Source organism: Ochlerotatus camptorhynchus, unplaced genomic scaffold (genome assembly GCF_037179485.1).
Source record: "Ochlerotatus camptorhynchus isolate MF236.1 unplaced genomic scaffold, CSIRO-AGI_Acam_v1.1 ptg000310l, whole genome shotgun sequence".
Lineage (NCBI taxonomy): Eukaryota > Metazoa > Arthropoda > Insecta > Diptera > Culicidae > Ochlerotatus > Ochlerotatus camptorhynchus.
Window position 1 is genome coordinate 906,522 of NW_027040798.1, and position 17,485 is coordinate 924,006.

The window sequence follows — 17,485 nt, forward strand, 5'->3', positions numbered from 1 at the left end:
CTGCTGTTGTTGTTGCTGTATGGTTTGGTTTTAAAAAATAAAGTATATTTGAGTTTTTTTTTTGCATTGAGTTTGAATTAGTTCTAATAGTGCACACTATTTGGTTATTTTTATTTAGTGCGGATGAAACTCATGTTGGGTAGTTTATTGTTGAATCGGCAGATTTAGTGAAAATTTAGTGAACAGGCGTCGTACACAATCTAGCCGTTGGTTCGCGCTTTGGTGTATTGGTGCTGAAGTAGCTCTATTAGTAGCACACAGGGTGGTTAGATCGTCAGATTTGGTGAAAATTTAGTGAACGGGCGTCGTACACAATCTAGCTAGTTGGTTCGAGCTTGGTGTATGGGTGCTGAAGTAGCTCGATTAGTAGCTCACGCTGTGGCTCTGTTGAACCGACAAATAAATGAAATGCATGTTGTTGAAGCTCCCACAGAATAAATAGATTTGGTAACAAACAGAGTGAACGGGCGTCGTACACAATCAAGCCGTTGGTTCGAGCTTGGTGTATTGGTGCTGAAGTAGCCTGCTGGTAGTAACACTTTGCGTGGTTCTGTCGATTTCTAGCAAGGGCGAAATTCACTGCGTGCAACATTGTACGCAAGTTTGAGTAGTCCTGGTTTGGATAGGCAGATTTGGCCGAAATTAGAGCAAACGAGCGTCAGGTAAACTCAAACCTACTAAACTTTTTGGAAAATATCTAAAATTAAATCTATCTATAGTAATCTATCAACGGAAGCAAAAGTAACTTTAAAATAAAGTTGTGTTGCCACATACAGTCAATAATGTTTTTTCGAGTACTTTAGTACAATATTGGGGATTTGCTGGCTTGTTATCTGTCAATAAATATTTTGTACAGGTGTGCGTAGTAACTTTTTGTTTTTTGTACTTGTTTATCTTTTGTGTGGATGTATTTTTGACTTGCTCTAACTGATTTTGTTTTTTGTTTGTTGTTTTAAACTGGTCATCATGGAAAGCGAATGTGCAATTTGTGTGGAATGTAATAAAATTGAAAAGGATGCCAGTAAAATAATAACCTGTATGTATTGTTTTTCTGAAGCACATTATAAGTGCCGCAATATTACCGAAAATGCTGTGCGACGCATTAAAGAGAGGATGTACTTTTGCTCTCACAACTGTTCGAGCATTTATCAACGGATCATTGAGATGCAGAACCACAAATCATCAATCGTTGAATCGCTTGCCGTTGAGCTAAAGGGAGCAGTGGCTAGTGCTGTGTCCCAGGAAATTAAAAATTTTAGATGTGAGGTGAAACAGATTACGACTGCAAAAGAAAAGTCGCAAGACTTTCTATCGTCTAAATTTGATGGCATCGTGACCGATTTTCATGAGTTGAAGAGAGAGAATGAATGTTTAAAGCAAAATATCGACAAATTGAAGGATACTCAACAAATTTTGTCGAAAACGGTACATAAGCTGGAACACCAAGTAGATAAAAGTAACCGTGATAAAAATTGCAATAATGCGGTAATTCTGGTGTCCCATTTATCCCTGGTGAAAATACTAAAGAAATTGTTCAAAAAGTTATTGCTTGTTTTGGCGTAACTGTAAATTCTGATGAGATCGTTTCTGCCGCTAGGTTAAATGCTAAAAATAAACCAATACATTCACTGGTACCTATTCGTGTTGTCTTTAAAAACGAAAATATCAAAGAGATTGTTTTCTCTAAAAAAAGGGGAATCGGTAAGCTACTCTCATCATCAATCGATCCAAGTTATATGATCAACGCTAAACCAACAACCGTCACAATGCGCGATGAATTGACCCCACTATCCATGGAGCTTTTAACTGAAATGAGAGGGTATCAGAAGAAGTTGCAACTAAAATATGTTTGGTGCAGTAGAGGGGGAAATGTATTAGTAAAGAAAAAAGAGAATTCTAAGCCTGAGATTATAAAAACTAGGGATGATATAATTGAATTGGTAAGCCGTTATAGCGGAAAATCTCCGTCAAAAGAAACTCCTTCTCCCAAGAGGAAACGTAACGATAATAACTCCAATAAGTAATCTTTTATAAATGTATGTGTTTTATGATTTTCTTTGTCAATTTGTAAACTAAATAAAATAAAATGGCTAATGGAATAAATTATTACCATGATTGTATTGATGAGTTTAATTTAAATTATCCTGAAAGTAGTGATCATTTTCTTCGTATAGCACAATGGAATGTAAGAGGAATAAATAACATGTCTAAGTTTGATAACATTCTTTTGTTCTTAGATAATATAAAAATACCTATTGATGTGTTTGTTGTGGGTGAAACGTGGCTGAAAGCTGATAATTGTCCTTTGTTCAGTATACCCAATTATAATTCAATATTTTCTTGTCGTGATACGTCCTCTGGTGGTCTTGCAGTCTATGTCAAGAATGGGTTGAGCTTTAATGTAAAGAAAAACATCTCTATTGATGGAATTCACTTAATTCATATTGAAATTAATATAAATGGATTGATCTACGATATTGTAGGAGTTTACAGACCTCAATCGTTCGATTTCAATCAATTTCATAATGAGCTGGAGAGTTTGTTGTCAACTCAGGGTTCACGTCCGCTTTTTATTGTCGGTGACATGAATATTCCGATAAATTTAATTAATAATAATATTGTTTGTCGTTATACAAGTTTACTGGAATCATATGATTATATTTGTTCGAATACATATACAACTCGCCCAGTTAGTAATAACATTTTAGACCATGTTATTGGACGAAAAGAGGATATTGCTTGTACAAAAAATGATACAATTTATTCGGATATCAGTGATCACTTAGTAATTGTTTCATCCTTCAGAATAAGCAATCCAAAAGAACATGTCGTGTTAACAAAAAAAATTGTAGATAACTACAAACTTAATCAACTCTTTACTGGTTTTTTAAATGGTTTCGTTTGCTCCGAAGATGTCAATGAATCCATTATCGCTATAAAAACGGCTTATAATGATATATTAGCACAATGCACCAAGTCGATAACTGAACGAGTGAATGTTAAAACTAAACATTGTCCTTGGCTTAACTATCATACGTGGCAATGGATAAAACTTAAAAACAAATATTTGAAAAAAGTAAAAAAAAATCCTTATAATGATCATCTGAAAGAAATGTTGAAACATATAACTAAAAAGACTGATATTGCTAAAAAAAAAATGTAAAAGTGATTATTTCATTAAATTATTTGAGGACACAAGTAGTGCCAAGGTTTGGAAAAACTTAAATAGAATATTGGGAAGGAAAAAACATGCTCCAAATATTGAACTTCAATATGATGGACATAAAACATCAAGTTGTTCAGAAATTTGTGAAATGTTTAACCAATTCTTCTCAAACATTGGAGCTAATCTTGCTAGTAGTATTCGAAAAAATAACTTAAATCCTTTGAGTACTGTAAGTCACCTAGAGCATACTATTTTTCTCAAACCTACTGATGTAATTGAGGTTTCTTCCTTGATTAATAATCTAAATACTAAAAAAAGCTGTGGCCCTGATAATCTTCCAGCAAGTATCATCAAACATAACCTCAATGAGTTTGCAAAAAATTTTACTCGGCTTTTCAATTGTATACTGAGACAAGGGAAGTATCCAGATTGTCTCAAAGTAGCAAGAGTGGTGCCTATTTTTAAAGCCGGCGATGTGTCTGATCCTTGTAATTATCGTCCTATTTCCACACTGTCTGTAATAAATAAACTTTTCGAAAAATTGCTAGTAAATAGACTTGTCAATTTCTTGAACAAATTTAATGTTTTGTATAAATTTCAATACGGGTTTCGGAAAGGATGTAGTACTTCAACAGCAATAGTCGAGCTAGTTGATTTTTTACTGAATAAAATTGATAATAAATGTATCGTAGGAGGCCTCTTTATTGACCTAAAAAAAGCATTTGATACCCTGAATCACAATATTTTACTGAAAAAATTAGAAATCTATGGGATACGTGGATTGGCTAATGACATTATACGTAGTTATTTGAGTGATAGGAAACAGTTTGTGGTATATAAAGAAGCACAGAGCTCTCTCCGATCAGTAAATATAGGGGTTCCACAAGGTAGTAATATCGGGCCTCTCTTATTTCTTATCTATATAAACGATATAGGAAATTTACCTCTTAAGGGAATAGCTAAATTATTTGCTGACGATACAGCACTTTTTTACCCAAATCAGGATACTGCATCTATCGTTTCCTGCATAAACGATGATTTACAGGTACTCATGAGATGCTTTGACACTAACTTACTTTCGTTAAACTTATCAAAGACTAAATATATGGTGTTCCACCCACCGAGGAAAAAAAAATTCTCAACACAACAGTCCGTCAATTGGGTCTAACGTAATAGAGAAAGTATCAAGTTTTAAATATTTGGGCTTGGTATTAGATCCTACGCTCTCTTGGGGGGATCATATGGAACATGTACAACGCAAAGTATCATCTCTATGTGGCCTAATGTATCGTGTTAGTAAATTTGTGCCTAGGAACGCACTTCTAACTTTTTATCATGGCTGTATTCATTCTCATCTGCAGTACTTAATCATCGTTTGGGGACATGCTTGCAAGGATAAACTAAAAAGCTTGCAAGTATTGCAAAATAGGTGCATAAAAATCATCTATCACCTTCCACAATTGTTTTCCACTCTTCAACTCTACGCAAATAATTCGCACAGTATTCTCCCGTTACGCGGTTTGTGCAAGTTACAAACTTGTTTGTTTATATATGATTCGCTAAAAAATCCCAACATGCATCGTAACCTCATTTTACCGATCACAAATCATGATCATAACACTCCGTATGCGAATAACCTAATACGCTCGAGAGCATTCACATGCCTCGGTCAAATACGAATTTCTTTTTATGGTCCATCTCTGTACAATGCACTTCCGGAATGTTTGAAAAACTTAAACAACCGACAATTTTTCAAAACCAGTTTAAAGCGATACTACAAATCCAAAATCAACGAGTTCTTGATATAAATTCGTGTCAACTATCGATTTATAATTATAAAATTTACAGTCTTTACGCTAAGCTTAAGATATTAAATTGTATATATTAATTAATTGAATTGTTTAAGAGTTGAGGATCCCTTCAAAGGAACTTTGTTCCACTGGGTACATCCTAACCTTGTTAATGATTGTTATTTTGCATCACACACCTTTAAAATTAGTAATGTTATATTTATATGTCTATATGTTTTCTTTTGAAACGTAAAAAAAAATATTATCGAGGAGTCCACTACCAGGGGGCTCTCAGTGTGAGCTCTTTGGTGTGGGGGTGTGTTGGCGGGACTCATAAAGACTCAAAAAAAAAAAAAAATCCGCATACGACACAATTGATTGAGATCAGCTATGGCAGATTATGCACGAGTACGGATTTTCGGACAAACTGACGCGATTGGTCAAGGCGTTGATGGATCGAGTGATGTGCGTTGTTCGAGTATCGGGGACACTCTCGAGTCCCTTTGAATCTCGAAGGGGGTTACGGCAAGGTGATGGACTTTCGTGTCTGCTATTCAACATCGCGTTAGAAGGTGTGATCAGAAGAGCTGGGATAGACACGAGTGGCACGATCTTCAGGAAGTCCATCCAGCTTCTTGGCTTCGCCGATGACATTGATATCATGGCACGGAACTTTGAGACGATGGCGGAAACGTACATCAGACTGAAGATTGTAGCTAGGCGGATTGGACTTGCCATCAACGCATCAAAGACAAAATACATGAAAGGAAGAGGTTCTAGGGAAGACAATGTTAGCCTCCCACCCCGAGTTCAGATTGACGGTGACGAAATCGAGGTGGTCGATGAGTTTGTGTATTTGGGCTCACTGGTGACCGCCGAAAATGATACCAACAGAGAAATTCAAAGACGCATTATGGCAGGGAATCGTGCCTACTTTGGACTCCGGAGGACGCTCCGGTCGAATAAAATTCGCCGCCGCACGAAGTTGACTGTCTAAAAGACGCTGATTAGACCGGTGGTGCTCTACGACCACGAGACCTGGACTATGCTCGTGGAGGACCAACGCGCCCTTGGTGTTTTCGAACGGAAGGTGTTGCGTACCATCTACGGTGGAGTGCAGATGGATGACGGAACGTGAAGGAGGCGAATGAACCACGAATTGCACCAGCTGCTGGGAGAACCATCCATCGTCCACATTGCAAAAATTGGGCGACTATGGTGGGCTGGGCACGTCGTAATAATGCCGCACGACGACCCAGTGAAAATGGTTCTAGAAAGCGACCCAACAGGAACAAGAAGAAGAGGCGCGCAGCGGGCAAGGTGGATCGACCAAGTAGAAGGCGACTTGTGAACCCCTCGCAGACTAAGTGTGGCCATGGATCGAGTAGAGTGGAGACGACTTCTTCAGACAGCAGAGGACAACAAGGCCTTAGTCTGATTGGTAAGGTAAGTATGTTTTATAATGGTCATGAAAAGCATTTCATAAAACTTAGTTGCATGTTTTATTCTTCATTTTTAATGAGGGCTACAGAACCACCTTAAAGCCATAGCTAAAACTATAAAGGTTGAGTTTTAATTTGGTTGTTATAAAATAGTTTTAAAGAGTACTTAAAGGGCCAATTTTATAACCGTCACATGAAGCCATCATACCATCATAGGCTGCCAGCGATGCTATGATAAAACAATAATAAAATAAGAATAAATCTTCCAAGCATTTGAATTGTTACTTGGGTTGCTTATGATGGACCTCACGACCTATCCATGGAGCTGACGGTTGGCAGTTCCACTCCGGCATTTGCTTTGAGGCTTCCGATTCGTCGTCAAGGTTTCCCTGTACGTTTTGCCTGTTGTCAACAAAAAGACGTCAACGGCGCCGGTGGTGTAGTGGTAAGCGTGATTACCTCTCACCCCAGCAGGCCTGGGTTCAATCCCAGTCGGCGCCGCCGGGATGTTCTGAGGCATAACATCTCTGATCACGCCTTCCTTCGGATGGGAAGTAAAGCCGTTGGTCCCCGATTCATGAGTTGATGAGTCGATAGGTAGGGTCCAGGTGTGGGAGCTGCCTTCCTGGCACGTCGGTAGCATTGGTGCTCAGCACGGAAAACAAGATCGACGGAAAAAAAACAAACCAAAGGAAAAAAAAAACAAAAAGACGTCAACAGCTTCCGAAAACGTCCACAAGGAGCGCTGTAATAAGCAAAAGAGTTTGGACATTTACTAAGTGGGCCATGGTTTAGGTTTGTTGACTGCACTTTAGTAATAGAGGTTCCTCGTTCACAAGTAAAAGTGACTTTTGCTAGGTATCGATCCGAGTTTCAATGCTCCACTTGATTCACCTTTAGACACTTTTTACAGTGTCAGGTACTCTATTTTGAAATCTGTACATGGGATTTCTTAAGCATGGCCCACCTTGTAATAGAACAACATCATTTGGGTACATTTCCGATTTGAAAACCTTTGTTTTCAACTTTATCTTCTGGCCGCTGCTGCAAATTCCCTGCCAGATTATATATTTGCTTGCAAATTTATCCGCAAAAACAAATTTGAATCTGCCAGGGGCAGCTCCTCATCATCCATGTCCTCTGTTAACAACTACACGGAAAACAGTTTATGTGTAAATTCCGAAAGATGTCGCCACAAACAACCGTAGTGACATCTGATTAGGAATACTGTTTTAATTCTCAAAATGCTAGCAAAAGCAAGATTGTCTCTGTCTGTGCGGTGGGTAAATATGTTTTATTTTCGAAGCAAACACTTGTCCATATGTCTGGATTCAAATTGCCACAACTCGAAGGTTACGGAGTTTCGAAGCGAGTGACCAGTTTCCAATGCTAACAGGAAACTTTATTCGGGAAAAGAGTTCAAATACCCAGTGTATCTAGATCCTTCAGCTCAGCCAGAGACGGTTTTCAAACAAGTAAGAGTAATCCTCTTTGCTTGAAAATTGTGCAAAGCAAAACTTTCTACACTCGTCAAACTGCTTTCTTTGAAGCTCGAAGCAACAACCGTTTCCATTCATTGCATCCACTCTCGTTTGGTCCGGATAAAATTCTGATTAACTTACCTTATCCTTCCCACCTCCGGTTCGGCACGGGAGATCAACTTCAGCCAGTCAGTCTGTCCATCAAACTGGAATGATCCTCTTTCGCTAACGCTCTCTCGGTAAATTGGATCATTCCCTGCGCTTTCTTTCGCCCGCTGGCAAAACTACCAGGACTAGTTTGATTAAGCCTCAAGCGTACTGTGCTGCTGCTGATATATTAAAATAGACTCCAGGACCAGGTGAGTTTAATCGCGTAATGCAAATCTCAACCACCCCACTTCGGTGCAAGGCGAATCCATTTGAATTAAAATCCCGAAAGCACATGCCGTGCGAAGCATCTTGCATTTTTCATTCCACCAATGGCTGAGATTTTGCCAAAAAATTACTCATCCACAAAGCTCGTAAATTTTACTGTCCCCCCCCCCCCCCCCTCGTTCCCGCTTTTGACAGAACTTTGAAACTCGGCGACTCTGTATATACATGTACACATGGTGATGTGAGGGAAATTCAAATGTTCTAACATTTGGTCGTATGGTGCCACACATGTGATTCACATGAGTGAACTTTTAACGGAACGGAGGGAAAGGTCTTGGGATAAGGCCATAAATTTTCTGTTTACGTACTTCTAAATTTTCGCTACAGCTTTTTTTTTGCTCCTTGGTCGCAGATTTGCCGAAGGTTTTTCGGTTTGGTTTGGTGGTGAGACCGGGAATGGAATTTCACATTGTTTTTCCTCGGCTACTGCTGAACGGAGAGTTTGCGGGGAGGGGAGGGTTAGGCGAAGTGCATCTCCGGTTTCTTTCCCCAGCATCAAGGAAGATCGGCCGCCTGTTGATGGCACTGGGGATGACAGGGGGATTTTTGTGGTAATAGTAGCAGCTTGAATCCGAAGGAATGGGAAAGTTTTAGTGGCGCCACTGCCATTGTAAGGAAATTAGTCCATTGAGTCTGTGTTGGTGGTTTTGTAAAATCATAACAGAAGATCAGGCAAATGGGGATTTCATTTGGTGGAAATCTGATTAACATCTACGGAAGATTGAATGGGCGTTTTATGAGACCCAAATCCCGTCAATGAACTCGATGCTTGCTCCCTCGCAGAAAACACGGAGTTGAATTTTCAGGTTCGTATGTTAAGCGATTCGACAGATTTGTGCTCGAGAAAAAGCGAAGTGATGAAACAAATACCGTTAGAAGCTTTTGTGACCCACCTCGTTAATCAAAACATGGGATATTCAAAGGCATCAAGACGTAATTGTAATGAACCAAAGAAAATCGAATCACGTTTTAAATTGGAACCCAAAGGCAATAAAGATTCCCAAGCCTTTCTCTATATGCATGGGAAGCTCACCTGCTCATCGTATCCGGCCTACATTCCAACGTGTACGCAAAGCCAACAATACCCACCTACTAGCCCGGAGGATCGATGATCAATTAACACACCATTTTTGGTCCTTCCGACACGAGAACGAGTTGGCCAACTGCCAGGCCAGCATCGACGGAAACGATGGATGGCTTGCACACCCTTCCACCCATTCCTTATTACCCAGTCCTGGGCGCCGTCGGAAATTATGCAAATCAAAGTGTGACACACAGCCCATCAACTTTATCGTCTCACACCTGCCTGATGACCTGGTATTCAATCCTCACACCACACACACACAGACACAGACACACAAACACTTGATGCATTGCCGGAGGAAGGCATCTAATATTGGCAAATGGCTCCTATCCCTCTAGGTGATGGAACCCGCATTCGATGGTGATTTTGATGGAAAAGTTGCTAATTGAATCTGAGGTTGTTGCGAGTTTGTGTTTGTAGGATCAGAGATATTTAATCCGATTGAATGCTAATAGCTTCGAGCGTGCTCTTCAATGGTCGGAATTCAATTGTTGATGCCAAAAGTCGTGGGGGAGTTGAAGTGGAAGTTGTCCTGACGTGTCGTGCCGTTCGAAAGTCAATTACAGCAGGATTGACAGGTCTCCATTTGTGTTTTCCGCGAACCCTTGTAAGAAAACCGTATATTCGTCGTGAATTGAAGCCTCCCGACCAGGAGGATGTATGAAGATTATAACAGCTTGTGATATTTAGTTCCACAGAATTCGGAAGTATCGCCGGAGAACAATAAAGAAAGCATGAGGTCTCGATTATAAGATCATTAATGTTCAGAAAAAGGTAAAACAGTGTGTTTTTCTCTAATTAGGTACTGCAGCGTGACGTCACGAATAAACTCAGTGTTCATCTGATGAACTTTTCGAAAACAATAGATTTGAAAATTCCGAATTGTTGGAAAATGGCCAACTTTTCGGGAAATTCTGCAATATTAATCTCGGAAATAAAACGACCGGTACTGGTGTTGAATTACTGTCCGGAAGATTATATTAACACGCCAACACTCCCCCAAATTACTCCACTTCGCGTCACACGTCTAGAACAGCTAGTTTGGCAACCGGACGCTCGTAGATCTCGGTCGATGTCCTCACCGTTGCTGATCTGGTTTGGCCGTCTCTTCCAGGTTGAGTGCAGATTATTTTGCCTTTCGGCCAGCAGTTCCGTCGTTGACCTCAATCGGCTTCGTTTGTACGAACCACTTGGTACGCCGGGTTTTCTCGGGCAAGTAGTCGCTTACCCAACCGCCGTCATCAATGTTGGGCGTCAAGGCTGGAGCTGAATTGTCATCGACAGGAACGTGCGTCAGTGGGCGGGAATTCACCGTGTTCTCGATTTCAGTCAGCAGGTTCCGTAAGACCTCGTCCGACAGCTTCCGTGCTGGTAGGATTGCTATCAGGTTCTTTTTGACGGAACCGATCAAGCGCTCCAAGCTTCCATCCATGTGCGGAGAAGAGGGAGGCACGAGCTCCCAGATTTTTCCCGCATCCACGAACTTCCTCATCAGTTCATTTTGGTTGACTGATTCTTCAGCTTCCATCATCACCCGCTTTGCACCAATGAAATAGGTACCTCAATCTCTGTAGATTGCCCGTGGTTTTCCTCGGCGGGAAATGAAGTTTCGCATCGCCATGATGCAAGAATCGGTGTTGAGGGAGTGAACGACCTCGATGTGAATTGCGCGAATTGTGAGGCAGGTAGCGAGCATTCCCCAGCGTTTCTCGACTCGTCGGCCTATGACGACCTCGTACGGACCGAAATAATTAACGCCAACGTGGGTGAATGGGCGTTCAAAAGCTGCAAGTCGTGCTGCAGGCAGGTCAGCCATGATTGGTGGACGCGGGATCACTCGGTCATTCTTACAGCGTTGGTAGTCACTTCGCACTTTTGTGTAGGTCATGCGTAGCTTCGGTATGTTGTATTTTTGTCGTATCTCGTTTATCACGGTCTCGTGATTATGATGGTGGTATTTTTGGTTGTAGTGTGCAACGATTAACTTGGTGGGACAATGTGTATACCTCTTGGTGGGGCAATGTGGTGTTGCCACGTCCAGACATACGGCCTTTGAGTTGATTTCTCGTCGTTGCGCGCCACCTGTCCATTGCAAACACAGTGGTTTTTTCTCCCCATCAAGCTGCAACTCCTTGGCTAAATCTTTATCTAGAAATGTGAGCGCTGATCCGTCATCCAGGAACGCGAACGTCTTGATCGAACCGTATTTTCATTGAAGTACTACCGGCAAGTAGCGGAAAAGAACCTGACTGGACGTACTTGTTTCTGGTTGAGCAGCATCACTGCGCTGTGTTTGTTCGTGGTATTGGGTGCTGTATCCTTGAACGGTGACGTGTTCTTCTGATCGTTGTGTAGCAACTCGTGGTGTTTTAGCTTGCACCCGTTCTTCCCACACAGCTTGGCGTGACATCCTCCATTGTGTCGGCGCAAACATCTCCGACAGAGGCCGAGGTCTCGCACTGTAGCCCAGCGTGAGTCACGAGAGAACTCTATGAATCTCTTGCATTTGGCGATCCACTTGCAGGTTCCCTTGCATACTGGGCAGCTATCGTGAACCACTTTCAATCTGGATGAAGATGTGTTTTGGGGATCCGATACAGGTTCTTCTGAGTGTGCTGTTGACGATACTCGCCTTGCCGTACTCGAAGGTCTTTCTTCACTAGCCAAGTGAACTAGCACCGAAAAATGCACTCTCTAGAAATGCTTCACTAACCACACAAAATTCTTCCAAGTCCCTTTTTACGGGAGGACTTTGTCGTTCAAACACACCGATTCAGTCATAGAAGGACCAAAGAAAAAATGAGACACCAAACCGGCCGTACTGTGCTCTTCAACGTGTATATTGTTACTGGATTATTTACAAATTGTGCAGACCCCTTATCTACCTATCCAAATGTTGCCCATCGGCAATCGTCGTTATAATACACTCTCCCTCTCTGTGCTCACAAATTCAATTAAAACTACAATCCATGTCGTTTGAAACTGTTACTATGTATAAATTCAAATTTCTAATGTATTAACTCTAACATTCCGGCCACCTTGAAATATGGAAAATATGGAATATTTCAACTGATCTTTAATCTACTTATTTACAAAAAAAACCATCCCTTTTCCCTTTCACTGCAAGAATTCCGGCTGCGCATGATTCTCCATTTGCACACTTAACCACGGGTACACGGGTTGATCCAGTGGTAGATGTGGGATGATTATTCCTCGACGGAGACCGGGAACAAGAGAAGGAACAGGTAGATCTTACGAGCCAAGTGTGATTTATTGGACCTACAATAACCTGTGCAATGCGCAGGTGCAGGTGCGCATCGAGTAAATTTTCCCGGAATGGGTTGCTCTACCTGGTCACAAGGTTGATGATGATTTCATCGACGGAAGTAACGCGATTCGTGCTACGGGGCGCACGACTTCTTTAGCTGATGCTGTTCGAAGAGTCACCACTCGTACAACACCATCTTTTCCAGGATGAAGCTTGAAGCTACGAACGGGTTCAGTCATTTGAGTGAAGATGACTTAATGACGCGTTCGCCATTTGCAAGATCGGAGAGCTCCTCAGCGAAAGCCTTGCGTTGTGATAAACGGCACAGTAGCTGTTCGGCGTGTTGAAGCTCGGTGGTGGTAACTCGTGAAACGGATGCGGCTTTATCTCCTTGAAGTACTACTAGTTCAGCGAAACTGGGATCGGATTTGCGCAGGAGAGAATGATCTTTCAGGCACTGTAGGGAGCGTTCGCAGAATGCCAAGACTCGGCGTAGTTTGCTGTAGCTGGAGTACCGTGCGAACAAATCCTCACAGAGAGTTGCTTGTGCAGCAGTCATTGCAACAATCGGAATTTTGCGCCCTTCTTCGGACGCTGCGGGGGAGTACTCCTGATCGATGTTGGTCCTGGGCCAGTGATCGCGAGTTTGCGACAACCATGGTGGGCCATGCCACCACCGATAACGGTGCAGAATATCCGTTGGATTTAGGCCACGAGAAATATCGTCCGCAGGATTCTCTAAGCCTGCGATGTGTCTCCAGTGATTGATATCCGTGGTGGTCTGGATCTTAGACACGCGATTGGCGACGAATGTCTTCCAGCGATTTGGAGATGCACGCAACCACTGAAGCACGGTACTGGAATCCGACCAAAAGAATGCCGTTGCTGAAACCTTCAAGGTCGCTTCTACTTTCTTGTAAAGTTGAGTAGCTAGATGAGCGGCACAGAGCTCAAGTCTAGCGATGGAATGATGTGTAGACAACGGGACGACCTTAGACTTAGATGTCAAAAGGTGTACAAATACTCCTACCATTGATTCCGTGCGAACGTAGCAGCACGTACCGTATGCAATGGAGGATGCATCGGCGAAGAAATGCAGCTGGATATTGTTGACTCCGGAAGCCAACACCAATCGAGGAATACGGATATCAGCGAGAATGTGGAGGGTAGAGTGAAACTGCTTCCAATCGGCTTGAAGTTTCTCTGGTAGTGGAGAATCCCATTCACAGGAAACACCATTGCGCTTCAACGTCCACAAATGTTGCATGAAGAGCTTTGCCTTGGTTGTCGTTGGACCCAATAATCCCAGTGGGTCGAATATTTGAGCTATATACGACATCACTTTCCGCTTTGTAAGGATGGCAGCAGGAAGAGGTAATTCAACCTTGAACCGTAGCATATCGGCGGTTGGCTCCCAAAGTAGACCAAGTGTGGAGATTGTCTGCTCATCCTGTAGATCATGGATGGGCTGAATTGCAAGATCCTCTGGTGGAACATCCTCTAGCACATCATGGGCATTCGACGCCCACTTCTTCAGCATGAACCCAGCGGAACTAAGCATGGCAGTGATTTCTCGGCGGAGAATAATCGCAGCTTCCACATCCGATGCTCCAGACAAAAGATCGTCGAGGTAGAAATCTTCAACAATCGAGTTGACTGCAGTGGGATACAAATGCTCATGATCCTTCGCGATCTGCTGAAGTGTCTTCGTTGCCAAATAAGGAGCGCTTGCTGTTCCGTAGGTGACAGTTTGTAGTTCGTATGTGGCGATTGGATCGGTAGGACATCTACGATATCGTATGCGGAGGAATACTAGGTCGATCAGATGATGCAGCACATGTCGATACATCTTCTCGACATCTGCTACGATGGCGACAACTCTTGTCCGGAATCTCAAATAGATCGAGTAGAGATCTTGCTGAACAACAGGTCCAACAAGCAGAGTGTCGTTCAAGGAATAGCCCGACGAAGTCTTGCATGACGCGTCGAAGACAACCCTGACTTTCGTGGTCGTACTGGATTCCTTGAAGACGACGTGATGTGGAATATAGCAGTGTTGAATGTGGTCATCTACAGGCTCTTCCACCTTCTTCATGTGTCCAAGTTGCAGATACTCCTCCATGAACCTATGATACGAGTCCTTGGTCGCAGGATCTCGCTCGAGTCGACGTTCCAAGCTCAGAAAGCGTCGATCTGCTATTGATCTCGATTCTCCGAGCATGATTTTGGGATCTTCAATCCGTGGGAGACGCACAACGTACCTTCCTGATGAATCGCGCGTAGTCGTTGCAGCGTACAGCTCCTCACAACGACTTTCTTCGGTAGACTGGACCGGATCCGATGGAATTGTTTCCATTTCCCAAAACCTTTGTAGAGTGGATTCCAGCCGTTCATCTACGGTGGAGAGATAGCAGAATCGTGGAATGCAGGTAGCCGTGCGAGCTGCGGGACCAGTAACCGCCCAACCAAATGGGGTTTCGACTACCCACGGAAGACCTTCACCCAGAGAAATCTTCCTACCCGTGTGGAGTTCCCAATAAGTTTCACTGCCGATGACGAGGTCGACACTTCCGGGAATACTGAACTGAGGATCTGCTAGCCTTACATCCGGAATTTTCCATGCCGAAATGTCAATCGGCGTTGTTGGCAGCTCCGATGATGGCTGCTTCAATACCAAAAACTGCAATTTCATCGAGATCGTTCGATCTCCCGACTCGATGGTTGCGATAATGGCAGTACTGACCTTCTGTGTGGATGATCCAATGCCTGCGACGGACACGTTGACTGTTGATCGGCGACTGTAGAGGTCTTTAGCTAGCGGTTTCGAAATGAAATTCGACATCGATGCTGAATCGAGGAGAGCTCGGGCCTTGTGCGTTTTACCGTAATCGTCGATAATGTTAAGAACAACCGTTTCCAGCAATGTCATGGTGCATGCAGTTTGGACTGCCATGCTGACTTGGCGGGAGCCAGAAGGTTCCACGATTGGTGACGTGGGAGGAAGCGATTGTTGAACCGGGGAAGCTGATGGTACAGCAAGATTCGGTGACACGGTAGAACTTCGAGACTCAACTGAACTGGATAGAATGGCAGGCGTCGCTGATACCTTCATTGGAGCAGGATCGTGCAGGAGAGAATGATGTTTGTCGTGACAAGTTCGACAAGTGAATTTGGAACCACACTTCTTGGATTGGTGACCGAAGCTTAAGCAGTTCCAACATAATCGTTTCTGGGAAACCAGCACGCGTCGCTGGCTGACATCCTTCCCAAGAAACACAGGACAGTTTCGAATCGAATGACTGTCTGAACAAGACAGTGGACATGAATACTGTGGAGACGAAGCTGTTGCTGCATTAGCTGATACCTTTGACTTGAATCCTTTATTATGGATGCCGGCCACCTTCATTGAGGCGAATGGTTGTGAATCAGGCCCGACGGAATTGAGAATTCGAGCTCGTTGATAGAGAAAATCGACCAGTTCCTCGTATGTCACGTCGTCCCGTTGACTTGCCTTCTCTTCCCAGGCTCGTAGCGTTCCTTGACGCAGTTTGTACGAAAGTAAATTGATGAGCGGCGTGTCCCAATGATTCACGGGTTCACCCAGTTTGGCGAGGGCGCGAACATGACGTTGATAATCGTCGACCAAACCGTGAATGCGTTTCGCACACTCCTGCTTAACTGCTGGCAAGTCGTACAATGCCCGAAAGAGTTGCCTTTTGAGGTATCGTCGGTTGTCGTACCTCTTGATCAGAGCGTCCCATGTTGTAGCGTAGTTGTCGATGTCAACTGATTCGAGGGGTTTCTTGGCATCCCCTTCGAGAGATTGGAGAAGATACTGCAATTTGGCAACTGTAGGTATATCACCATTTGCATGGACCATTGACGTAAATGTATCCCGAAATGAAATCCAACGAGAAAAATTCCCGTTGAACTTCGGCAAATCTATTTTTGGTAGACGGAGGTAGAAGTTTGGAGTGAAATGTTGCGGAGCCACCATAGAATTGTTCATCGACTGATTTTGATCCCCAGTGCGTTTCGTAAGTAGAAAGCCCTTTGCCTTGCAGTACCGCTGTTCGAACTCCACACGTTCGACGATATGCTCATCCAGTGATTCCGGTTTATCCAACTGTTCAATAGCATCCTGACACTCCAAAAAGTTTGCGTTCAATTGATCCAACGAGTCCAATCGTACACACAGTTGACTGGCATCGCGATCGTGATCGTACTCGCGAACAAACTTCTCCAATGCATTGCGAATCGCAAGGAGTCCCTTACGTTGGGCCAAACGATCGCCCAGCTTTTTCTCCTCTCTCGTCGGCATCGCGGACGAAATCGAAACGGAAATGGTAGTTTATATACGAAATCGAAAAATCCTTCCCGGTGCGAACTAACCGTTTCTACGCGAAACCGTACCGAACGAGGGTAACACACAATCGAAACGTATTGCTCCTTCCCGACGCGGTGTATAAACCCCTTCGCGACGTTTCAATCGAACGGAAGTGAGTCGTTGATAATCGAAATCGATCTCTCCTTCCCGTCGCGAACGTACCCACTTCTACGCGGTTTCGCAAATCGAGGGCGCGAACGGTTTTCCACTCGATATGCGGACCGTCAACCACCAGCCACAATAGCCCTTGGCTACCCACTTTCTTACGTTATAAAAGCTACTGCTAGCCACATGCAGAATAACTTGGAACGGACTCACCGGGAGCAATCCAATGGACAGGATGCTTTCCTTCAGGCACAACGGTATTGCGCCAAATTGATCCAATGGCACCAGTGAGCGATGGCGTCCAGTGGCGTTCCCAAGCAACGCAGG

General features: G+C 43.3%; 1 protein-coding gene across 1 annotated transcript; it reads right to left on the minus strand.

Moving 5' to 3' along the window:
• Positions 1 to 12,901: 12,901 nt before the first annotated feature.
• On the minus strand, positions 12,902 to 16,987 carry LOC135707411 (uncharacterized). Its single transcript, XM_065229224.1, has one exon. It carries the CDS (start codon positions 16,985 to 16,987, stop codon positions 12,902 to 12,904), a length of 4,086 nt encoding a protein of 1,361 aa, XP_065085296.1.
• Positions 16,988 to 17,485: the final 498 nt, after the last annotated feature.

Excerpts from the sequence above, each read along its gene's own strand:
- LOC135707411 (XM_065229224.1), bottom strand. The coding sequence starts at position 16,987 with ATGCCGACGAGAGAGGAGAAAAAGCTGGGCGATCGTTTGGCCCAACGT.